Genomic DNA, 24,604 nt, shown 5'->3' with positions numbered 1-24,604 from the left:
CGTAGCTTGTGGGTTGTGTGGTTAAGAAAGTGCTACACAATGTGACGCAGGTACTCACACACACACACTTACAGCCCACCCAACAACATGCGTCGCCCACCATCAACACCACCAGTGTGCCACATGCTGTTGGAGACACTCTTTTGGAAGTTTATATATGAATCTTAGTGTTTGGGTCCGTTTCCAGCTCTTATTAAATATCATATTTAAAAGCTTGAACACAAAACATGCATTCAGGCCGGATGGGACGAGAGGAAAACTAACTCTCACTTTAAAGAAAAGTAGGCTAAAGTCACCATCTAGTGGCGTAAACGCATAACTCTGGATTACTTTAAAAGGGAGTTGGCCGGATGCTTTATAATAATCTTTATTATTATTATTTCCGACCAGCGTGACTCCATAAACATTAAAAGCCACCAGGGACAAAAACAGGGCTTTTATTGTGAAGTCCAGCATGGTTTCCTCCAGATAAGCCTCGATGTTTTTATTAATCGACAAATTATTTGCTTTAATGACATCACCGATAACGATCAAATATAAATATTTCAAGTGCCTCCAAGCAACAAAGGAAGTGCTTACCCTTTCCTGGCTTTGTGAGGTTTATGGAAACGGTTAGGGGAGGAAAAAATGTCTATTTATACAACATGGTTTGGGGAAAACATTACAATAGTTCAATTCAGACTGCAGAGTTCATTTGTAAAGCAGGATTAACCATTACAACATTGTTTGATTAACTATTACCGTTTAGACGTGACTTTTACTTTTATCTAACTATTACAGATATTTCAACTTTTACTTTTACTTGTATCTAACTATTACATATATTTCAACTTTTACTTTTATCTAACTATTACAGATATTTCAACTTTTACTTTCATCTAACTATTACAGATATTTCAACTTTTACTTTCATCTAGCTACAGATATTTAAACTTTTACTTTCATCTAGCTACAGATATTTAAACTTTTACTTTCATCTAGCTACATATATTTAAACTTTTACTTTTATCTAACTATTACAGAATTTAAACTTTTACTTTTATCTAACTATTACAGAATTTAAACTTTTACTTTCATCTAGCTACAGATATTTAAACTTTTACTTTTATCTAACTATTACAGAATTTAAACTTATACTTTTACTTGTATCCAACTATTACAGATATTTAAACTTTTACTTTCATCTAGCTACAGATATTTAAACTTTTACTTTTATCTAACTATTACAGAATTTAAACTTTTACTTTTACTATTACAGTGATTTAAACATTATTTTCATCTATTACAGATATTTAAACTTTTACTTTTACTTGTATCTAACTATTACAGATATTTAAACTTTTACTTTTATCTAACTATTACAGATATTTAACTTTTACTTTTATCTAACTATTACAGATATTTAACTAACAGATATTTACATGACTTTAAACTTACTTTTACAACAATTAATCCATTACTTTTAACCTATGCTTGAATCTAACTATTTCAAACACTAAACCGTTACTTTTAGCAATCTGTTCAACTAATTAAACATCCATCCATCCATCCATTGTCTACCGCTTATCCTGTATTCAGGGTCACGGGGGGGCTGGAGCCGATCCCAGCTGTCATTGGGCGAAGGCAGGGAACTAATTAAACATAATTGTTGTATTATATTTAATTTATGGAGTTAAATAACTTGCAGCACAATCTTTGCACGTAGCCGCTGACGCACGCCTCGTTGGAAACCACTGATTTACAACACGACACCAACATTTTTCTAAAATAACTGGAAGGAACAATAAAACCAAAGTGCATCCTGTGGATTTGACGCTTCATTCCATGCCAACCATCTTTATTTATTTTTGCATTTTCTAAATTATTGTTTTGGTGCCAAACTAAATTCCACCATGACTCACAACATGTGTTATCTTCAGGTTATATTTCAGATTTAAATCTGGTTACTCATACTTTAAAACAAAGGCATGAAGACGTTGTTATGCAACTCCCGAGGTCTGAGAGAAATGAACAGTCACTGGAGTGGGCTGTGGAGGAGATGAGCGTCCTCACGTTGGTGAGGTTACCACCCACAGTCTTCACATCACTCACAGACTATTTCTCAAGAATCCCAGCTGGTTTGGAAACGTCGGCTACAAATATGAGGTATTATTGGTTAAAGATTGTTTTAATAGTCTTATTTAATATCTCCGAGACGCAGCCAATAAAAATAAGCAAACAAAAGCCGATAAAATCTCAGATTTTTATTTAACTTAATCTCAGCATCAGTACAGGAAATATGAATAATACAGATTCTACAAGGTGAATATTGTCCAAAAACAAAACACTGTAACACTGATTATTGAACCGAAATAAAAACTCTTGTAGACGTTAAACACCGAGCTGTTTAAGATGTAATACTTATACTCCTCTTTATATACAGATAATTACTGTCAGATCATCCCACAGCTGTTAAAAGAAAATATATTTTCTCCAGTGATGAGATATAAATGTCATCTACAAAATTAACTATGCTGTACACACTGTTATTAATATTTTACCAAATATAAAGATTAATTCTAACACTGGTGCTCCCTCCAGTGGTGCTCTGTAACACACACACACACACACACACACACACACACACACACACACACACACACACACACACACACACACACACACACACACACACACACACACACACACACACACACACACACACACACACACACACACACACACACACAGCAGCTATGACTGTAACAAACCTTTCATTATTTCCCAATCAAACCCGTCTTTTCAGTCTGAGTCACTAAAAGTCACATTTTAGTCTCCGTCCATCTGCGTCCAAAGCGTCCTTTTGATTCTTTTCGACCACAAATGGTGGGCAGTTCGGCGGCCCACGGCAATCAGGCTGCGATGGCCGAGAAGTTTGAACTTTGGCTTTTGGTTATTTCCATTACGATATTTGTGACGCAACATTCGTCCGTGCGCTGATCCAGATTGAGCAAAACTCTTTTTTTGAAAGAGGTGTTTTCTTTAGACGATGCTTAGTTTTGATTTTGAAGGGAAACAAATCAAAAATATTTCAGATTTTCTTGATAAGCTACACAACAAAGTGAAAAGCACTGCTTCAAAAAGATAACTTATCACATCCGAGAGTCCACCACACACACGCTGCAACATTTCATCACTTTCTACTGTGAGTGTAATATGTAGATTAGTTGTGTGTTTTTACTCTGCAGGAAGTGGGGGGGTGACCTGGAGGGCAGCTAGGTCAGCCTTGGAGCGCTGCTGGACCTGCATCAAAGCGGCGGTGACGTCAGGCCTCCAAATCAGTCTGGACGGATAGAAAGACACAGTTAGAAACTTTCCACAACGGCCCATTTCACAGATCACAGATCCTTTTTCCTGACTTTTCAGCGATAAATAAAGAGAATGAGTGCAGACATGTGTTTGAGGAAACAGCTCCGGCGTGCTGCTTGGTCTTCATGTTTTCAAGGATCCCGTGACCGGATGTGGTCGCTCCCCTCTACTTCCTGTGGTGCTGCAGGATAAAAAAAAAAACTGGCATCCTCTTATCTGAGGTGAACTCCCTCGTCCTTGTCGCGGTGCCACCGCTACACCTTGTCATCCGTACATCACCACCCGGCAACGCCAAAAAAAAGAAAAACACGGAAACCCAGACACAAATAGCCGGGCAGCGCTTTACTGGAAGAACCTCAGGGCTCGGCTCGGCTTCCCAGCCGTGATTGAAGGCCGAGTCACGCCCGCTGATTGACAGCGAGCCGCAAAAGCCCATTTGTGGTTCAAAATCACAACCTTTAAGGTTTGAACAACTCAGACACAGTTTAAATGCACTGCATGTTTTTTTTTACAAAGCCTTCAAAAGCGATGACAGAATGAATGAGCATCCAAATAAGGGCCCTGCAGTCTGAATGCCATCACAGTAAAAGCCTGTGTTTCTTGGCCGGGAAAAGCAGGACGTGTGTGTCTGTACAGTCCAGTGTTGTTATCAACTGGGCAGGCTCTCAACTTGGGGCTCTGATGTCCGTCTTCGCCCACTTTCCAAAGGATTAGACAGAGAAAAAAGGCTCTTTTCTTCTGACAATCAGCACAACCACTTGTTATTCTGCTCAGGATCCACGGAGCTGAGAATGAGGACTTTCAAGCAGCGTGGGGCGTCTCAAGCCAACGAGACGAGAGAGGGGACATCTATTTTTTGCTGTCTATCCAAGACATCCCGCAGATGCTTGAGCAAGTTCTGGGTTCAACGCGAAAACCATCAATCACATGCAAACGTGGTATTTAAGATGACAGGACCGTCCCAAACACTCCCAAATCCACAGCCTGATTGAGCCTTTTGTTTGTTGCCTTTTTGGGCTGAAAATAATGAGGCGTTGAGAGTTTAACACAATGTGTTTCCATTGTTGAGGCAGCGTTCTTATCGCACAAAAAAACAGAAGGGAGAGGAAAAAGGAAACTCATTAATCTAATCTGTGACATTTTGGAAACCTTTTAAGGGTCAAAAAATATAAACTATATTTATATTATGACTTTAAATCGCCAAGTGGAGATGATCCGTGCGACCGTCCCGACCTCGACACATCAGCCCACTTTTGTTTTTCTTCCCTCACGACTTTTGTTTGGCCGGCAGAACGCCAACGTCAGCCAAAGCCTCCGTCACTGCCGCGATAACTTTGGTTTCTCCTGGCGGGCAGAACATTGATAATAAAAGGGAAATTGGCAGACGTCCACACGCCACCTTTACGCTGGCACCGCAATGTTTCCACCACAACCAGAGAGGATTGTGGGAAAGGTGTTAACAGGAATCAAGAGTGTTTATGACGAAGCGATGCCACCTCTGTGTGAAGCCCTGCAAGTTGACCTTTTCACTGTGTTTCCACAGGTATGTGAGGTTTCCATCCAGGCAGCAGCTCCCGGTTCTTAAACCTGCATTCTCTCTAACAGCCATCAGGGGGCGCCTCCTCTTGTTGTAAATAGAAGTCTATGAGAAAACTTCTCACTTGATTTATCATCGAAGTAAACATTGTAAACGTGATTTCATGGTCTCAATCTCTAGTTTCAAGTCTTCTTCAACACAGCAAAGTGTTTATTTAGTAAATTATGGTCCGTTTAGGGAAAAAACAGTAGTAGTAAGAATGATTTCACGTGCTTTATCGGTCAGGATTGTCGAGTTCTGAGGTTATTTTAGTGTATCTGGATGCTTATGTAACCAGAAAAAAAATGTGAGTATTCCATCATAATCACTGCACTGACAACAGGCTCTCAAAACTTGGCCAGCACAACAGGCCACAAAACAATGTGCTGCTTTTCTCCCACCATAGAGATCCTGTGATGAGGAAAAGCTCCTGCGAGCTGCCCGAAAAAAAAAAAAAAACAACCTCAGTCTTCTGCTGAATTCTGAGGCCGTTTAGGATTTTCTCAAAGTGCCTCTTATCCACTTTTTTTTTTTTTTATCTTTCACCCACATTTTCCTGAGCTGCTGGCTTCCTGAAAAGAAAACATCCTTTTTCACGTAGTCACATGACTGGAGTCCCAGACGCTTTTGACGACATACCCTTCCCAGAATGCCTTTGGAAAACCTCTAGACACAGCTGCAGCAAACGTTTTGTCGTGTTTTTCTGGTGTAGGTGGATTAAATCTGACTCCAGTCAAATGTAACATAATTTCATGAGTGAACGGGACTCACCGTCAGTACAGATGAAGCACTTGCAGAGACACACACACAGGCAGAGGAGGAGGACCGCTGCCACGCCGACCACGGAGAGGAGGACGACCATGGCCGGACCCACTGCAAGCACACATATACATTCAAACTAAACACGTGAGGTGATGTGGTGCCAGAATAACATTCTTATTCCCGGTATTCTGCAACATTACAGGACTCAGGACGCCATCAAAGCAGCCATAATTACCCGAGACTAAAATAGCTGCAAAAACACACACATGTGGAAATAAAAGGGCTTCATTCTGTTTCAGCACCAAGAACGGGGATTATAGTTTATTATGTAGACAGTACAGGATTCACAAGCTCCTCACCCTTCGTGGTGAGGGGCACCGTCAGAGGTTTCTCCAGGCCCGGGTGGTGCACCACACACTTGACGGACAGCTCGCCGAGCAGCGCCGACTGGAAGAGCAGCGTGCTCGTCACCACCGTCGTGCCGTCGCCCTGCTCGTAGGAGGACGTGATGGGCGGCCCGAGCGTCCGGTTGTCCCCGCCCACGTTCCACGTGATCTCCGCCGCGGGCCGGGACTGGGCCGTGCAGTTGGCCTCGGTGACCCCCGAGGACGGGGTCACGTGACTCACCTCCGGTTTGGGCAACACTGGCGAGAGAAAGCATTCAGTGGTTGCTTGTCAACATTATTCTGTGACTGGATTTTACCCGAGCCTGTCAATCACAGCCGGCAGAAAACAGAGAGTTGTTCCTCTGGTGTGATAATGGAGACGGAGAGACAGAGACACCCGCGGACACAAAGACACAAGTTGTCCTCCGCCGGAGAAAACAGAGGCGAAGCAGCTTTTTCCACCAAGTCTGTGTGGCTGCGTTTGTGTTGTGGATCTTCTGACGGCCGGGACAAAGCCCGTCCAGCCGAGCGAGGAGACGGACACACACATACTGAGGCCTTGTGTCTGCGGGGGAACAGTGAGCCACTCATCCCCTGGGCGTCCTCCCAAAATAATCACCCCTTCCCCCTCTGTCAACATTATCACACTCCTGGAATGTTTACTCGCCACGTCTAGAAGCCTCAGAAAGCCCTTTTTTTTAAGGTTGTGGTTTACGCCTCTCTGGCACGGCGAGCAGGAAGTGACCATTAGTCTGATGACCCACTGGAGAAACTCTCACCTCCGGGTTTGTTTATACACAGCACTTCCTTCCCTTTCCTGAGCCACGAACACACAGTAGCACACGTTCCCAGCGCAATACGTTATAATGATGAATGCCTCTTACTCACCGTACACGGAGAGGCAGGCGGTGTCCCTCCTGGTGCCGTCCGGGTACGTGTTGAACTCGCAGGTGTAGCAGGCCTCGTCCTCCGTCCGGACCGCCTGGATGGTCAGCTGGGTGTCCCCCAGGGTCGGGCTCAGGCTGACCCGGCCCTTGTACGGCTCCTCCGTGCTCCGGTGGCCCTGCTTGTTGAAGGAGGCCACGGTGGTGGTGTCGCCCTGCTCCGCCGTCTTCCTCCACAGCACCTGCTGCACCCTCTCGGGGATGCTGTACCAGCAGGACAGCGTGGCCGTCTTCCCGCTCACCGCCGTCTTGTTGCCCACCAGGTGCACTTTACCTGGAGAAAATGACACGATATCAAGATAACTGTGTTTTGGCTGTGTGAGGATTTTGGCTGGTGCAACAGGAGGAGTCTGGGTGTAGTTAACATGTTTAATAGCAACAACAGGAAGTGCCGAGGCTAGCTGGGTGGGTGGGCTTTCTCCCCTGCTGCTCTGCGGGTTCCTACTACTTCCTGTCTCGTAAGGGGTCGAGCAAAGAAAAGCAAACACCGTTTGAGCGCAGCAGCACTGAAAATGCTTATTGAAGGTAACTTCTTTAAGACAACAAACCAGAGTCTCTGGATCTCAGACCCACCGGTGACCGTGATGCAGGTCCAGCCCTGCAGCGAGCCCCGGGGGTAAACATCAAAGATGCAGCGGTAGCAGCCCTCGTCGTCAGGCCGCACCCTCGTGATGGTGACGTAGCTGCCGTGGTCGTGGGCGGCGGCGAGCTGCACGTTGGCCGCCTGATGGGTGACGCGCGCCGGCTCGCTCTGCTCGTACGCCAGCAGGACCTTGTTGTGCTTGTCGAGCCAGCGCACCTGCTGGACGGTCTCGAACGTTTCCGTGGTGACGTTGCAGCCGAGCAGCAGGGAGCGGCCGACCTCTGTGCTCTGAGTGCCGGTCGCTGTGACCTGACCTGAGATCAGAAACCACAAGACGAGTCATGGCAAAATACAGCTGGTTGATGGAGCCACTTTCAACTACTTTATGTACAATTAAGTACATAAAGTAGTGGTTATGATGTGATAAATGAGGATAGAAATGAGACTTCTGAAATACACAATTGTATACATTTTAACTCTAAGCTTTTACATGAAATATTTAATAATCTGAACCTTGATTTGTTATCTAAAGCTACATCTTTGTCTCTCACTCCAGTGTTGTGGATGGAAAACGTACCGTGCGTCCTGGAGACGGCCGTCGCCACCATCCAGAGCAGCAGGCACAGGGGCCAAGCGGGTCGGCACATCGCGCACCGAGGCCCCGGCGAGCCAGCTGTCCGGTGTCGTGACTTGTGGAGCGGCTGCTGGTCAGCAGAGCTGCGGCTGCATCTCTCTGACACACAGGGCTGCTGTCAGGGAGAAAAACACAGAGCCAGAGGATGACATGATGGGTGACGGCATCCTCTCAGCAGAGAAGAACCTGGATTTAGTCACCGTGGTAACGCAACAATGACAGCAACGAGACACCACCTGGAGGATCAACCACATGCATGCACACCCTGTCCAGTAAACCCACAGTCATCCGGCCACAGCCACACTTTCAGGTCTAGACAGCAGCAACCTCCAGATTTCAAAATCAACACCTGAAACCTCAAAGGCTTCACAGCTGATGAGACACGAGGAGGAGGCGTTAGTTACTCAGCACATCGCTTCTCTATGTCCTGGACGAAGCAGTGGGAACAGCGGGGTTCAGGTATAAAGTGGTCTTTAATCCACATCCTCAAAACCAGACTTCAGAGCTTTATGGGCATCCTGTGCCATCTGGCTTTAAAGGCAGCTTCCTCCTGTTGGGCAACAGTTAAAACACGTAAATCTGATCTAATCAATCGACTCTAGGCTTTTAATGTAGACTCCCCGCGGATCGGAAGGCATTAAGTGCAGGGGAGCTGAATATTTCATGCTCCCCAAAAGAGGGACTGAAACCAGACTGGCAACCTAAGTGCTTAAAAAAAACCAAAAAAAAAGTTTGGCCCTAAGAGACATTTTTTTTTTTTTACATCTCACAAATATCAGAAGACAATTCAACCCAAAAATAAAAGATTGAGAAAAATGCTTCACAAATGTTTATAAAAAAGTTTTATTTTATATAATTAATTGAGTTACAAGTGGGTATAAACTATTTTCTACTGCAGGTGAAAAAAGTAGGTATTTGTCTTCATTATAAGGGAAGAAAAATACTCCAAAAAGGGGTAAAATATTGATTTTCTGTGATTCATTCTTCATAGAAAAGCTGAAAAGTTCGACAAAACATTCATGAGTGTTGAGTTTCCTGGTTTAAATAAAGTCTACGATTATTATTAACATGTGAAGTTGTTCCAAATCAACTTCGCTGCAAACTCATTTACATTTTCTCCAAATAAGGAAAGACTTACCCGCAGACAGATGAAGGACACGAGGAGCTCTCCGTGCTACAGGTGGCGCGAGACTGTTGGAGCTCTCCGTGCTACAGGTGGCGCGAGACTGTTGGAGCTCTCCGTGCTACAGGTGACGCGAGACTGCAGCGGAGGAATCCATGCTGCCGAGATGAAGCCCCGACTGAGACTCCCTTGAGTTTCCTTCCTGCTGGATTCCGGTCCCGGATCTTCATCGAGGGGCTCCGACTCTCCTGCGGTACATTTGAGGAAAGCGCGACACCCAGTGGCCATGTTGTGCATCTGCAGCAGAGGAGTGTTTGACCAGAGGAAAAAAACCAAGTAACCATAACAACCACTCACAAACTTGGAGGAAACTCTTATTGAAAGAAAACTACAGCATGGGGAAATATTAGTAGTAGTGATGGTAGTAGTAGTGGGAGTGTTAGTAGTATTCATAGTAATATTGCATATTTAATAATGACTTTCATGCAGACATAGTAATTGGAATTATGTTGATAAATGTGAGAGACAATCATTTCATTTTCATTTCATTTATTCATACATCATGTTACAACATTTAAAAAACAAAACACTATAACATACATTTAATAACTTAATTTTTTATATAAACTCTTGTGACTGGAAGCCTAGATTCCTTTTTTTTTTTAATGTCCGTTCCAACATTAATTAATATAAGTGTGCTACATGTAATTGATATATTTTTATTTACAGAGCCGTTTATAGAACCAACAATATGCGGAGAAGGTCGATGTTTGTAGTCCAACATTGAGGTTTCGATGCTGCAGATGCACGTCAGGCATCAGCGGTCACATTAGAATCCGGTTCAGGAAGATAAGATGAGCTAAATTCAAATTGGTTGAACTTCTATAAACTTGCTGTATCTCTTTCTCCCTTTTCTGGAGGAGCCAGAGAATAAATCATGAAAAACCTATTGACTGAAAAATCCGATCATTTGAAATGCATCGACCCAAATGAACGTCACAGATTAATAATTCAATGTTTGACATTGATGAGGCAAAACAACACTATATACCACACACACACACACACACACACACACACACACACAGTGCAAAACTACAAAGAAAAGTGCAGAATACGTATTTATATATTATGTCTATCATGTCATCATCACCTGATTGCTTCACATTTAAGCTTAATAAATAACTTACAGTAAAATAATAATACATTGTACATATCGGTGGTCCTATGGAAACAATCCAGTTAAAGTGCAAAGTATTGAAGTTGGGGAGAAATTGCAGTTTTGATGAACTATTAGCTTATCTCGCTATTTTAATTGCAAATAAAAAGGGCAACATGAACAACAACAGCGCTAAACATGTTCATTTCTTCTGGAGCCCTTTAACCTGCCAGGAAAAAGAGAGGCGTTATAATAATAATAATAATAAAACTACACGAACACAGAGGGAGCATCGCTGTTAAATATCTCACCTTCTCCGCGCCAAAGCGGCGGCGGCGACGGCGGCCACGAGTGCAAGAGAAATGACGGCGGCGATGACAAGTGCAACGCCTGAGGAGGACAGCTGTTCCCCTGGAGGCAAAGAATGCAGGGTTAGTCTGTTACATGAATATAAATATAAATATATACACACATATAAAAGAGGAAGCTGGGGATTTTTCACAGTCATGCGAACGTCACGTATCAGTGAGTCGCTACAACTTATCTCTTCTTACGGTTCCACCTAGTCTGACTCATTTAATTCCCTTGTACTTCCTTGACTGATTAACTGGAATTGGGGGATTTTATTAAGTTGAAATAACCTAAAAAAAAAGGTTGCCATTCATACCCCCTTCAGGCTTCGTGTCAGGTAAACGAAAGGGAATCCTCTCCCGCCGTTGTCCCACCGCGCCTTCGTTCAGCAGACAGTCCACGTGGCCCGTCCAGCCACGCGGGATTTCCAGAACGATGTTGCTGCTGCTGGTGACCGTGCCGTCGCCGTTGGTGACCCTGTTGACCTGCTGCAGGTCTGATCTGGTTGCGCCCGGTGAGTAGTCCCACTTGATGGTGGGAGCCGGTTTGCCCGTCGCCGAGCAGCTGAACTCGACATCCACTATGTCTTCTTCGTCGTCGTCGTCGTCGCCGCGAGCTTGAGCTTCTGTTTTCACCTCGGATATTCCTTCAGGAGGAAAGCTCTTTGGTTACGCTGCACAGAACAATGAACTCTTCAGGAACTCTTATCCTCCTTAACTTCTCCCTGCAGAATGTGTGACGTTTACCTCGCACCTTGAGGCACGTCCGCTTTTGTTTGGATTCCTCCAGGTACACGCTGAACAGGCAAATGTAGCAGCTCTCGTCGGCCCACGTCACGTTGTTCAGGGCGATGGACGTGGAGGTGAGCGTCGCCTCTGTGAGGACCACCTTCAGCCGGTACGGATCATTCACCTTATTTCCAAACCGCTTGTTGTAGGTCGCCAGATTCTCAATGGAGTCGTCCTTGAAGAGCCTCTGCCACGTGACCTGGTCCACATCTGTCGGCAACGGCAACCCTCCCATCAATACATTTACTCACTTGCTTAAGGTGCCTTTAGTTTAGTTGTTGTAATAATAGTTCTGGCCACAAGAGGGTGGAGGGATCACTTTACAAATTAAGATAAACACACAGAGCTCATAAGACATAAGGCAATTATTGCAAAAAGGCTTCTTTTGACTAAAAATAAGTCAAAATAAGCTTTTTTTTTTTATTGCAAAAAAAAAAGAAGTTATTTAGATTTTTTTCAGATTGAACAATCAGCTGATTGATCCAAATTTAGCTGCAGTCTCAACCAGCTGCTGCAGTGAACACTTTCACTTTCAACCCCCTCTAAGAGCACTGTCATACTTTCAGTTAAGTATCATTCCCAATGCAGGACACTGGCAAAATTGGCATTTATAAAAAACAACAAAAAAAACATCCTCCGTACCTGTCGAGTTGTCTACTGCGCACCGGTAGTGCGCATTCTTGCCGTACTCAGCTGTTTTATTTCCATAACCGGTGATCTGCGACGCGGAGGCTGAAAATAAAAACAGCTGCTGTCAGAAAATGCAGACTTGAAGAGAAATATCTGTTTGTTTTGCTCTTCAGTGTAATTCTTTTTTACAAAAGTGATTACTAAAATACAGAAAATGTCATATTAAGACATTTGAATATATTAATTTAAGTCTATAAATGAAATATATATTTAATATAGGTAACATCTGACTATTAAAAAGGCTGGACTCTCTCTCTCTATATATAAAAATGTTCACTTACCTGTAAAAAGCAATCCAGTAAGTATCAGGATCAACATCTTCTTGTCACAAATGAAACCCTTTCAGTTTAGCCTCTGAGCTTTAAATGTTCCTGAAAATGAAAGCGACAACCAGAGAGACAGGGAGGGGGAAGGAGGGAGTTTCCTGTGAATTGATTAAATAATATAAGGTAATGAATGGAAGGTTTCAAGCAAACAAACAAGAAAATTATTCTTGTGTGAGAGGCATGAAGACGGAAGGCGTTTATGATGCCGGACTATCGAGGCGAAGCACGTTTTTGAATACTCACGAGATAAATGACAGCAATTACAGGACAGGATGATGTAATAGGTCACCAGTTCTCTCCACCTGATTGGAATCACACAGTTCACAGTTCTCATTCTGAATAAAGTCCAGTAAACGGTACACTTACTGTACACCTTCAGTAAAATCCCAACACAAGCAGAAAGTCCCCCCGCTGCTTTAGTGTGGACGTTATTCGCTGTACGTCCCATAATGCCTCTTACATCATGTCCACTGCTAATCGACCACTTGGTCCATTCTCAGTTTTCACCACATCGGTCTGAGTGTAGTTTTCCCATCACAAACAGGAAACAATCAGCTCTAATGTTTCTCTCAGATGTGTGGTCAGTCGTGTAACTCAGATGACAATAAACGCTGTATATTCACTTCCTTCACATCTTTGAATGACATTATTGTATTCCTATGAAAAAGTCCCATATTGTAGATAGGGATTCCCATGTCTTAATCATAAAGCAGGTGCTATAGACTTTCTCAGGAGGAGGGTCTTAAAGAGACAGGCACTAAGACGGAGCGTTTCAGATAGAGGGGGGGATGCTGGAATATTCAGACAGGCAGTATGAGAACAATAATGTGTTTTCAACTATAAAACATGTAAATGTGTTTTAGTAGCAACTTAAAACACAAAGAATGAATCTGAAAATGAGCATGTGTCCCCTTTAAATGTATGACGTCATGTTTACTCATTCCTGACAGTGCCGACTACTATACTAGGAATGCGTTGCTCATCCTATCTCAAGGAAATCATGCTTCCTATGAATTATTATTTACGAGCATTTCCGGTGAATTCACTCATTTCTTCATGCTGTAAAACCCTGCAAGCGGATTACACAACGTTGCATTCAGTATAAAGGTGTGTTATATAATAATTAGTGGTTTTGATAATCCAAACAAATCTATTCCATGGTATAAGGTTCACCTGGGAAGCACCTGTACTACCTAGCAGCTGAGCAGACACCCGAGGGCAGCTTGTGGTTGAGGAAAAAAACATCCTGTGCTCATATTAAAGCACCCAACCCTGTGATCTCTGACCAGAGGGGTTCTTCTTTTACTTCCACTTCTCCTATTGTGAAACTGATCAGCAGTTATTTGATAGAAAACCTCAAATTTTAAATTTTAACTCGGGATTCGAGGAGTCGGCTTGCCCCATATAGCCCGCCTCCAGTCTGCCTACGTGGTCCTCCTGGTTTGAAAGACATCCGAATTCAAATTCCCCTCAGCATCCTGGCGCCAGACACAAGTCAGCAACCCGTCTGCAATGACAAACGGTTTGATGATTCATGCTTTTGCTTTAAATCATTACATCCGACTCACTTCCCTTAAATCCCCCCCAATGATGCTGAGGAAACGTTCTCTCTTGACCCCCTGGATAATAAATAGGAATATCTACTGAACCATAACCTGCGTCACTGTGACCAAATGCTAGTAAGCCAACCGTACTTCCTTTGGTAATAAAGAGGAAACCTAGCAGGGGAACACCAGAGAGAAAAACAACAAACAGTGTGTTTACATTCAATTAAAATTCAAACTTGTCACTGTAAATCATCTGTATTGAGCAATTTAAAGCAAATATTCAACAAAAGTTCAATCGTAAGCATCTATTTTTGGTCTAATTCTACATTTACAGCGCAGTTTAATTAACTCCCCGATGAGCAATTAGTGAGTTTATTTCTAAAAGCAAGCAAAAACACTTCAAACTGATCCTACAACAGTGATCATGTCATATTATACAGTCATGTTATCTGGATTATCGGTTTCTGGCGTCATCGTTGAGCCGTGGTCCAGTGAGAATAGCCGGATAAATAGTGGATGTAGAGAGTGAAGCCCAGCAAAGCTGCCAAGACCAGTACCAGGACTATAAAACCCTTCTGGGTCCACAGGCAGCGGTCCATCTTCTGCTCCAGGCGGCTGCTGGCGGACATCACCTGCAGCAGCTGAGAGCAGGCGAGACTTAGTGGGTTTAAGAGTCGTGTCTTGTCAGAAATGTAATCATGTCGCTGTAAGAACAGACTCACCGTGGCGTGGATCCTCTGATGGGCGATGCTGGCGTTGTCGTAGGACTCCACGTCATGACAGTTGAGTATAAACAAATGGAAAAAGTGTTTGTTTCTAGTTAAAACATGCCATCTAGACATTGTTACATAACGCAAAATTCATCTTTTTAATACCAGAGTCTGACCTTTGCACTGGAGGGATCAGGTCCTGGTTTCCGGACTCCATTCCAGCGAATAATACGATGATTTAAATGGCTTTCACGCAAATGAAATACGAGCTTTTGAATGTAAACGGAGCATCAACAGGTTGACTGTCGTCGGGCAGGAACGCAGCGACTCTGGTCCCAGCAGCTGCTTCAGCTCTGAGGTCAAAGACTTTGTTTGGAGGAAACATGATTAGATTTGGACCCCGACAGCATTGTGTTGAATAATTTAATCACCGCTATCTCTATTAGTGCATTTAAATGTCTTTGTTTGACCCCCTAGGGGGTTTTGGTTGATTTATACGAGCAGGTTAACAAAACAAAGGAGTCCATCAGGGATTTTTTGCGGTTAAAACTAGGTCGAGTGTGAAAGCGATGCTTGTGGAGCAGCAGCCTCATCCATCACTGACAGCTCTGGTCATAGTTTTGTTTTAGTGGTCAGCTTTAAATTACTTATTTAATTAAACACAAAGCCTGCAGTAAGGAGGAGGAGGACACCGTCCCCCGTCAACTCTGCCCTCGTCACCTGGATTAATAAACGGAGCTCACAGATGGGGAATGTTGACCTATTTAACAATCAGCGACTCCGACAGGAAGGAAATGGAAGCACATAATGGTGTCAAATAAATAATAAAACTATCAGAACGCAAAGAACAAAAGTGGGAGAACAAATTCATCCTTGCTACATCGCTGCATGTCGACGAGGCTACCCAGCAAACCCAGGTAGTATTCAAGGAGGTAATCCATGACATATTCAGGAAAGCCATGCTCCGGAAAATAAAAAAAAAGACTACTAACTCATCCATTCAAACATCACAGGGAGGAAATGCATTTTGAAAGGCACATCTGTCTTTTTGCATTTCCTCTGAAAGCTTTGAAGCCTCGAGCCAAAGCATGACCCAGATATGGAGTCAAACACGTCTCATAGCACTCAAACACTCCCCTCCCTGATACATCGCCACGTCCTCGCTCGTATCATGTTTAATTGAATTCCAAATCTAAAACCAGATATACAAATATCTGCTGGTTTTGCAAATTTTTGACAAGATGTTTGGACAGTGCGTTACACTGAAAATTAAAATGTACTCTTAAAATTCATATGAGAAGATTTCACTTCACCTTTGACTTTCATTGTAGCTTCACCCTAAATCAGGAAAAAAACACACTCAGTTCATTTTGTACATCACAGTTCAGCACTAATACTAACAATAACTGTAAATAAAAAAAAAAAGCATAAAAAAAGCATAATAAAACCTCACAATTAAACAAACTAAAAATCCGAGGTGTTGCATGTGTGCGCAGTGTCCACTAGGTGTCGCCACCTAGCCGGAATGTATTTTTTTTTGCTGTGGCTCAAAGGCTTCTGGGAAATTTGTCTTTCAGGAAGCGTCTGAACCGTAAACACAACGTTGGCATCACACACAGGTAAATGTTCCCATTGTGTAAATAAATACGCTTTATAGTTACATAAACTACCGGTAAGTTTAGCGGCGCGGTGTTTCTGGTGTTGCTCGGCGTCCATGTTTGTTTCCAAGATGTCAGTTTGTTCCTCTCGTTCCTCCTCAACCCGTGGAGTTAGCTTAGCTGTTTTTGTTGTTAGACTCGTGTTTTAACGTACCTGAAGCAGACTGTTGTTTTTCCTCTGTCTTTCAGTAAGATTCACTGAACTGACGTCATCTTCCACCATGGTAAGGAAGCCGAGAAGGTTATTTACTTTATCGCACTGATTAAAGTTTACTGGACAGCAGATCCGCCTTATAGTGAGGCGTTTAAGGACATGTTGCTCACAGGAAATTCGGGTGTTATGTCGCCCTCTCCTCTTTGAATTAGACATGAGTTATATTGGTGCAGTTTAATCATCTTTTAAACTATAAATTCTGTGTTCAGTATGAATTAAATGTTTCTAAATCTTGTTGTGGACGATCCCTTTCTCATTGGTAGGAGGATATCAGCACCATGATGTCCTGGTTTTCCAGCCCCGTGTACAACCGCTACTGGCAACACTACCAGCAGGCTATGACCTGGCACCAGAGGCACAGGCGAGCATATCGGAAGGCCTTCGAGGCGGCCTACGGCGGCGCCCGCGGCCAGGGGCAGCGTCCCGGCGGCCACCGGCAGCGCTATGCAGACTGGAACGCTGGAGAGGGCGACAGCGACGACGGGGAGGACGAGGGGAGCAGCTCGGACGGCGAGATCGAGTGTGATGTCAGCAACATGGAGATCAGTGAGGAGCTTCGGCAGTACTTCGCCCAGACGGAGAAACACAGAGAGGAGCTGAGTAAGAAAACACATCCATCTCCATCAATAATCAGGAAATCAGCTGTTCTCAGGGATGAAAACGTGTCATCACACTTGTCGTTTCAGAGAAACAGCAGCAGATGGAGGCGGAGGAGCACGAGAGCTACGTGCCGGCTGACCAGGACCTACGCAGCGCCTCCTGGCGAAGCAGCGCGGCTCCTCCTTCAGAGCGTCCCGGCGAGAGACGCGGGGCCGAGATGAAGAAGCTGTACGGCGAGGACGCGGCCAAGATCCTCGCCATGGAGGCGGCGATGCAGCTCAACTTTGACAGAAACTGTGACCGCAAACAGCCCAAGTACTGGCCCGTCATCCCACTGAAACTGTAAACCGTCTGACTTGGGAGGAAATCCCTTCCCTGACCTCTCGGTGCGACGGCAGCTTTGTCGGGGTAATGGATTGCGGCTGTCGACGCTGCTGATGTAGAACTAATGGCGTGGGTTCGCTGAGGGTTACAAGTTATTTTGAGCACTTAAAAAAAAAGTGGCATAAATTAGCCGAAGCTGCTGCCGAGCCAGGCGTGAATGTCACTGACCTGGGTGCTGCTGCTCTGAATGAAAACGCATGATTTCGATGCTGCGGGTTCAACCTTTACAGAAGCTCTTCTATTTTAACCCAGGATCACGCATGCAGCTGTCTCCGTTATCATGCAGTAGCTCCTCTTAAGCCTAGTTTAACCACAAACATATTCAGCCCTCTTCGTCGCTGATATTCCTTTTCAACATATACAGGCTGATTTGTTGACGTGCTCCTGAACTGCCTCTCTGAACCTCAAAGCAACCTGTTTCTCAGGAGGGACGTCGTCTATTCATTTTTATCATTTGCTCGCACCACCTGGCACCCTTTTTTTATACACTGAAAGATGTTTATTTTAATATAAATTCTGTTTATAATAAAGTTGATGAAACCTGCTTGGTCAGTGGTGATTTCTTATTTACCTCTTTGGGCTGTACATTTGAATTTTATTAAGGAAGTGTGAAGGAAAGAGTACCAATACAACAAGTACAAGTACCTCAACATTGTACAGTTACTTTCCAACAGTGCATATAAATAGCCACATTCCTGTCTTTATAGTAGTATTCCTAAATGTATTGAAAAGAGAACAATAATCATAATTAATGAAGAATATGTGAATAAATAAATCAAGTGTTGCACTTGTTTTGCACATTCCTCCACTCAGTAACGCTCACACTAAGCACACTTGGAGGATTAATGAAGCCTGATCTGGTTCGAGACCCGGCCGTGACGTCATCCCCCGCCCTCCCGCCCACCCTGATTCCAAAACGGCACGTCCAGATGTTTGCACGCAGCCCCCCTCCGAACAACCTGTGGACGTCATCGGGGAGTTTTCGCCACTTTTTTGTTGTTGTTGTTGTTGTCTCAGGTCCGACTGAACGATGGGTACGTGACGCGTCCTCTACTTTCATTTCTGCTTCTTCTTCTTCTTCTTCTTTTATTGTTGTTGTTTTCTTGACGTCTGTCGTCCTCCTGCCGCTACTTGCGTGCGCTGCGCGTGACTCAGCGCGCGTGCGACTCTTATTTGCATGTCTGCTAATCAGTTTAAAGGCTCGCGCCCTTTTCTCACTTAATAACAACATTAAACTGTCAGCTGTGGACAGAACTGTGTGGAAACTTTCCTTACAGTCTTCAAACTTCCTTTTAAGGCGAGTTCCACTTGAATATAAAAAAATAATTATGTATTAGAGATAAATGACAGATTATCATTTCAGATATCTTTAATTCAATGTGAATAATAGATATCTGCCACTAAATTATTACTTCCAGTTCAAGATATCTTCAATTCCACTCAATTAAATACATATATTGTGCTTTTTAGATATCTGTGATTCAGTTTAAACTATAAATAGATACCTTGAACTGGAATTGTGTCAATACTCGTCAAACCTGGCCATTAAATGTGAGAACGGCCTGCCACAGACGCCTCCTCTCAAGGTAAAAAATGACTGAATCCTTCCCACGTCAGGCCCTCATGTGAGAGTTGGGTTGATTGGATTAAAACACGTGATCCGCTTCCTCGCTGTGGCTTAAAGACGGGCGGAAACACGGAAGACGAACCCGTCTGTCGTGTGCAGCACATGTGGGTGCAGGAAGTTGCCCCTTTCTTTCTGTATTTAGTCAAATATTTAATCTAATCTATCGGCCAAAATTGCTTTTCTCTCCCGTGCACGAAAAGGACATGAATCCTAATGTCACGCTCATCGGCTGTTGATACTGACGACGGCGCTCGCTGGTGCGTTAAAAGCCAAGATTGATGCCGTTAGGCCACTGATCCACCGCAGCCATCTTCTCCAAGCTCTCCTTTTCGCCACATCTGCTTCCAATAAGGCAGCTGGGCCGTTTATCGCCTTCAGGCCGGTGAGAAGTTGGGAGCAGACAGGATGTAGTTAAATGACATGATTTAGCGTCGGTGGGGGGAAACTGGAGCAACTTCTCTTCTTTTGGCTTTGTTTTGTCTGCTACTTCCCCCCCAAAAACTGCTACTTTAGTCTCATCATCGTCAGCATCATCATCCCGTCTTTCATCTGCTCCTCTCATTGTCTCCATCGTTATTCTTTCCACACACACACTCCTCTCCTCCCCCCTCCCGAGCGTCCCTCCTTCGTGAATTCCTTCTTTGTGCTCGCTGCAGCTCCGTCTCCATGGATATGTGCAAACTCATATCCTCTTGCATCCTCTTGCTCCGCCGCGATGTGCGGGACGGATGCTGAGCGTAACGGCGGACGGACTTCAAAGGCTGCAGATTTTTAAAAAGGGAGCGTTTCGTGCTGAAGGAATAAATGATCACTCAGCTGAGGGGGTGGAACGATCCACTGACCTGATTAGGAGAACAGTGTAGCGACGCTTGAGCTGCAGAAATGGTGTCGTGATGATCGTCTTGGGTTCACCGAATATGAACCACAATCACTGTTTTTTACTTGCAAGCTGACATCTTTACACGGATGCACTCACTTTGAACAAACAGTACTCCGTTAAATCGTATATTTTGCCCCTAATGGTTAGAAAACTATGAGTGAACACATTCGGAGTGTGAAATCACCCTAAGGTGGTGATGGAAACAGCAAAAGTGACGATCCAGCATCTGTAATTCATCTTCCCGCACGCCTCAGAATAGATTTTGTGCGTTTATTGATCACATGGATCCTCTACCACAGACTCCTTCAAGCTGGTGATCCTCTATATGTCTTATTGATTTAATCAACAAGTCCTCTTTAGTCCACATATTTGTGTGGCGCCACTGATTTGCCGCAGATGAGACTCCTTTTTTTCTCCGTTCCCTTCCCGACACGCATCCACCCACCTTCCCAACCCGCCCGCATCTGCTCTCACATCTCCTCCGCTAGTCTTCATTGTCCTGCGCGTGAGCGTGTTTTTTTTTTCAGCTCGGCCCGACGGCTACTCTGGCGTGTCAGAATCGGTCGTCGTCGAGAGGACCTGTTGCCATGGCGACGCAGCGATGCACAAAGCTCCGCGAGGGCGGGCGTCTTCTCGAGTGCCGGCACACGAGAAACAGTCACACATCTGATCACAGGAGCTCACACTGGCAAATATGTATATATATATATATATATATATATATATACATATATATATAGAGAGATGATGATAAACTCGCCCTGCTTTGCATTTCCTCCACACGGTGACTCACGGCGTGCTCGTTGGAAGCGGCTCTTATCCCACATCGCTGCTGGCGTGTGCTGCATTTCAGTACAGTAGGTCACAGGTGCGACAGCTCCTGAGTCACATGACTGTTGGAAAAGGTCACATGATGCGGGCAGGCAGCCTAGGAGAGTGGGATGTGTGTGTACGCATGTGTGTGTGCAGTGGTTGGGATGACGATGACAACGTAACATCATGTGGAGCAGACTGTGGACAAAAATCTGGGCCAGCGGGATTAGCGGCTTGTCGGATAAATTGCTGGGTGGAGGGGGGTGGGTGTGTGTGTGTGTGTGTGTGTGTGTGTGTGTGTGTGGGGAGGTGAGTGGAGGTTAAACCATCCATACTGACAGGTGTTGGATATTGTAAATAGAGCAGCTATCTCAGAGTTGCTCCCCCACCATCGTATCTCTGATGGTTCCAGTAGAAGGTGGGCGTCCAGGCGATGGTGTGTGTGTGTGTGTGTCTGTGTGTGCAAAACTTTGCAATCGCATACAAATTTGGCGCCCGCAGACAGGTGTTTCAGACAGCACGGACGATGACGAAGCACGCCGGGATTAGTTTGCATGAATTTGAATGAGTGTCGCCAGTGTTGGCCGGTCGGAGAACCACACGGGGAGGAAGAGGAAGCGTTCAACTTTCCTTCCAAAATACAAATAACAGTGTTTTGATGCTGACGTTTTTAGCTTTTGCTTAGAATGTGTGTGTGTTGGAGATGGACTCACCATCGTCAGCATCCGATGGTTCCGTTCAGGGATGAGAGGGAAGCGTCTCCTTGGCGACCGACAGGCTGAGGGGGCGGGAGTGGGGTGCGAAAACTGGGTCATCATCGCCATCACAGATTAAAGGCCTGCATGGGAACACACTCATTATTACACCGAATAACTCACAGACACTCATAGGAACGGACGTCTCCAGGTGAGGGACGGGACGCTGCAAGGTGTGGGGCGGTGCTTCCCGTCTGGCTCTCTGCTAAAGGTTTCCCTTTTAGAGGAGGAAGCCAGGAGCCCATTAAAATAACAAGGATTAGACTAACGCGACAGCGGGACGCTCAAAGCCATCGCCGAGACACCCGGCGTGTTTCTGTGTGTGTGTTTGCCCAAGTGATGCCCCGTTTCCAGCTTTACTGCGAAAAACACTAATGGAGGCAGATGTAGCACGAGAGAAAACACATGGTGGGTCGGGGGGAAAGCCGTGATCAGCCCTGAACTAATAAGAGACACATTATGGGAGCGTTTTCTGCTGGAAAAAACCCTCGTGTGAGAAATTATTATAATTTAACGATAAATCAATCGCCTAACCGTTTAGCCTTCGCTTTGCCAAAAAAACACGAGGGCAAAAAAATATGATTAACAGAGTCTTCGTCTCCACTTTTGACAACCTTGAATTAGACGGAGACACAAATATCTCTCGGCGGACAGCGGAGATTCCCCGAGGCTCGAGACAACAGATAGGTCACGGTGAGGTCAACCTCCGGGATCAGAGTTCAACGCCCGACGGTCAGACAACAGAGATGCATGATGGTCTTAAAGCAGCGTGTCAGGATGCTGTTAAAAGGCAGCGCTTTGAGCTAAATGCTAACGTTGGCCTGTTAGCATCCAACAGCTGTTGAGGTATTTCCGTCTGCACTATATTTATAACGCTGCGTCGTGTTGATGGTTGCTCATTTCCACTTTCTTATTTATTCACACCTCGCTTTAACTGTCAGAAGATGAATCCCCCTCTGAGGTTTCCAGGGCAACGACACAGGAAGCGTTCAACACGCCGTCTGCATGCCAACGACTCCGGCCATCAGCTGAGCCGGTCGTAGGAGTAGAAATCATTTTTACTGATCTTGTACATTTCTCATTTGGTTCATGGATACGAGGCGTGACCGGGACAGACGAGACGTTTTTCAAGTAACTGATAGCATCACTGTAAGATCTGAGGCCTGTCGGCGGTGTTAAGATGTCTCCACGGCAACAGCGGAGCTAGTACCGCTGTGAGATCGGACCGCTCTGATGTTGAGGACGTGACCGTCACGACAGCTTGTTGTGGAAATCTTTGAAAACTGAAGTTTGAAATCAATTTGACGTCTTAGAGGTGTCCATAGAGTTCTCCTTCTTCTTCTTCTCTCCCATTAATTCCACATCCTGTCCTCATTGCTTTGGGTCGACCCCATTCGGGCCCTCCTCTACCAGGTCTCGCTGTAATGAGGGCAGACAGGCACTCGACGGCCCCTTCCTCTTTAATGGACGCCGAGAGTCGTGGAGGCAGACGAGGAACGCAGGAGCTCTTCTTCTTCTGAAGATCGGTTAATCGACTCTTTCATTCTGATATTTAGCAAACGTAGCATGTAACGTGCTAAAATAAGATGGTGTGTGTGTGTGTGTGTGACAGGGTGATGGGGAAGAGTGCCAGGGAGCACTGTATTTCATCTTCTGGACAAGTCCTTAATCTGTGTGACCCAGCAAGGGATTATGGGGGTTCTGGGAGAAAAATGGGACTTGAAACTCACCCTTAAAGCCTAATAACCGACGGCTTGTTTGCGTGTTTGTGTGCGATTCATTGTTCTTAAAAGGATGGCCTTTTTCTTCCCGTAGACCGTATTTATGGAAGAAAGGTATTAAGCCATTTACACCTGCCTTATTCTTCTTTATGCACAAGGAAATAATCTCTTTGACTACGTTTACATGCACAAAATATGTAACTGCTGTCATTTAAAGGAAGTAATAATCCTCAAACTGCCTTTTTTACGTCAAGTGTCAGTGTTTTCTATAGGCAGACTTTAATTAATTCATACAGCTGATCAGGTTTCCTCGTGGCTCGATATCAGAGAGCCGCTCAAGTGTCAAAAAGTCAGTGTGTTGGCGAGCGGCGTGCGGTGCAGCCTGGGTGTTCATTTCAGCCCTCGGGGTAAACCCATCCACCGAATGTCACGTATTAGCCGTTCTGGTGTCTCTTGGTGGGTGTTGGATGAAATCATCAGGGGTTGGTGGGGTCACCTTTGTCTGCAGAGTGTGTGTGTGTGTGTGTGTGTGTGTGTGTGTGTGTGTGTCTGTGTGTGTGAGGGTGGGGGATCCTGGACTGTGGTGTGGGCTGAGCTTTGTCTGAAACAGGGCCACGTGGGGCCCGAATTAAAACCTCATTTAAGAGGATTCAGGACAGATGGCGTCCCATTGTTTCAGGATATTATTAGAAAACGGGGTGGATGATGATGGGATCCCCCCCCCCCCCCCACCCTTCTCTGAATAAACACACCCACTTTAAACCATCTCTCTGATATTCTGGGACTCACCTTGCTTGATTTCTCATTGGCTCGTCACGTCTTGCACTCGGCCAATCAGCACCCTCGTAGGCAAACAAAGGGCCCCCCTCCCTAAAGACGGACACATGGCTGTTTAGCAGTTAAGAAGCTCTGATTGGTCAAACCTGATCCAATCAAGGTCAAATCAATTCAAGTCCACCAAAGAAAGTGAAACAAGGAATAGAAACACGTTAAAGCCAAGCATCCTCCTCCGTGTGTGTTTATTC

The 24,604-nt window shown here is 44.8% G+C and overlaps 3 protein-coding genes across 5 annotated transcripts; 1 reads left to right on the top strand and 2 right to left on the bottom strand.

Moving 5' to 3' along the window:
• Nucleotides 1-2,617: 2,617 nt before the first annotated feature.
• LOC311009627 (nectin-4) lies at nucleotides 2,618-9,547 on the bottom strand. The gene is made up of 7 exons (XM_084003926.1): nucleotides 9,372-9,547; nucleotides 8,177-8,348; nucleotides 7,590-7,913; nucleotides 6,961-7,290; nucleotides 6,046-6,330; nucleotides 5,696-5,797; nucleotides 2,618-3,322 (listed from the first exon to the last, which is right to left on the bottom strand). The coding sequence occupies exons 2-7, from the start codon at nucleotides 8,244-8,246 to the stop codon at nucleotides 3,318-3,320; spliced, it is 1,116 nt and encodes a 371-aa protein (XP_083860052.1). The 5' UTR covers nucleotides 8,247-8,348; nucleotides 9,372-9,547; the 3' UTR covers nucleotides 2,618-3,317.
• A 1,102-nt stretch (nucleotides 9,548-10,649) lies between these two features.
• On the bottom strand, nucleotides 10,650-24,448 carry LOC311009629 (OX-2 membrane glycoprotein-like). 3 transcript variants are annotated; one of them, XM_084003929.1, is made up of 11 exons: nucleotides 24,369-24,448; nucleotides 21,817-21,941; nucleotides 14,940-16,265; nucleotides 14,775-14,858; nucleotides 12,914-12,972; nucleotides 12,626-12,715; nucleotides 12,297-12,386; nucleotides 11,613-11,864; nucleotides 11,183-11,512; nucleotides 10,827-10,926; nucleotides 10,650-10,741 (listed from the first exon to the last, which is right to left on the bottom strand). In XM_084003929.1, exons 6-11 carry the CDS (start codon nucleotides 12,660-12,662, stop codon nucleotides 10,708-10,710), a joined length of 843 nt encoding a protein of 280 aa, XP_083860055.1. In that variant the 5' UTR covers nucleotides 12,663-12,715; nucleotides 12,914-12,972; nucleotides 14,775-14,858; nucleotides 14,940-16,265; nucleotides 21,817-21,941; nucleotides 24,369-24,448; the 3' UTR covers nucleotides 10,650-10,707. The 3 variants fall into 3 exon arrangements, with proteins under 3 accessions (XP_083860055.1, XP_083860056.1, XP_083860054.1); XM_084003930.1 differs by lacking the exons at nucleotides 12,914-12,972; nucleotides 14,775-14,858; nucleotides 14,940-16,265 and having other exon boundaries at nucleotides 21,813-21,941; XM_084003928.1 differs by lacking the exons at nucleotides 12,914-12,972; nucleotides 14,775-14,858; nucleotides 14,940-16,265; nucleotides 21,817-21,941; nucleotides 24,369-24,448 and adding an exon at nucleotides 13,037-13,161.
• Nucleotides 16,480-18,327, top strand: gemin8 (gem (nuclear organelle) associated protein 8). The gene is made up of 4 exons (XM_084003932.1): nucleotides 16,480-16,546; nucleotides 16,775-16,809; nucleotides 17,063-17,399; nucleotides 17,486-18,327. Exons 2-4 carry the CDS (start codon nucleotides 16,807-16,809, stop codon nucleotides 17,743-17,745), a joined length of 600 nt encoding a protein of 199 aa, XP_083860058.1. The 5' UTR covers nucleotides 16,480-16,546; nucleotides 16,775-16,806; the 3' UTR covers nucleotides 17,746-18,327.
• Nucleotides 24,449-24,604: the final 156 nt, after the last annotated feature.

This window comes from Eutrigla gurnardus, assembly GCF_963514095.1.
Source record: "Eutrigla gurnardus genome assembly, chromosome: 24".
Classification (NCBI taxonomy): Eukaryota; Metazoa; Chordata; class Actinopteri; order Perciformes; family Triglidae; genus Eutrigla; species Eutrigla gurnardus.
This window is presented reverse-complemented; position numbering and strand designations above follow the sequence as displayed.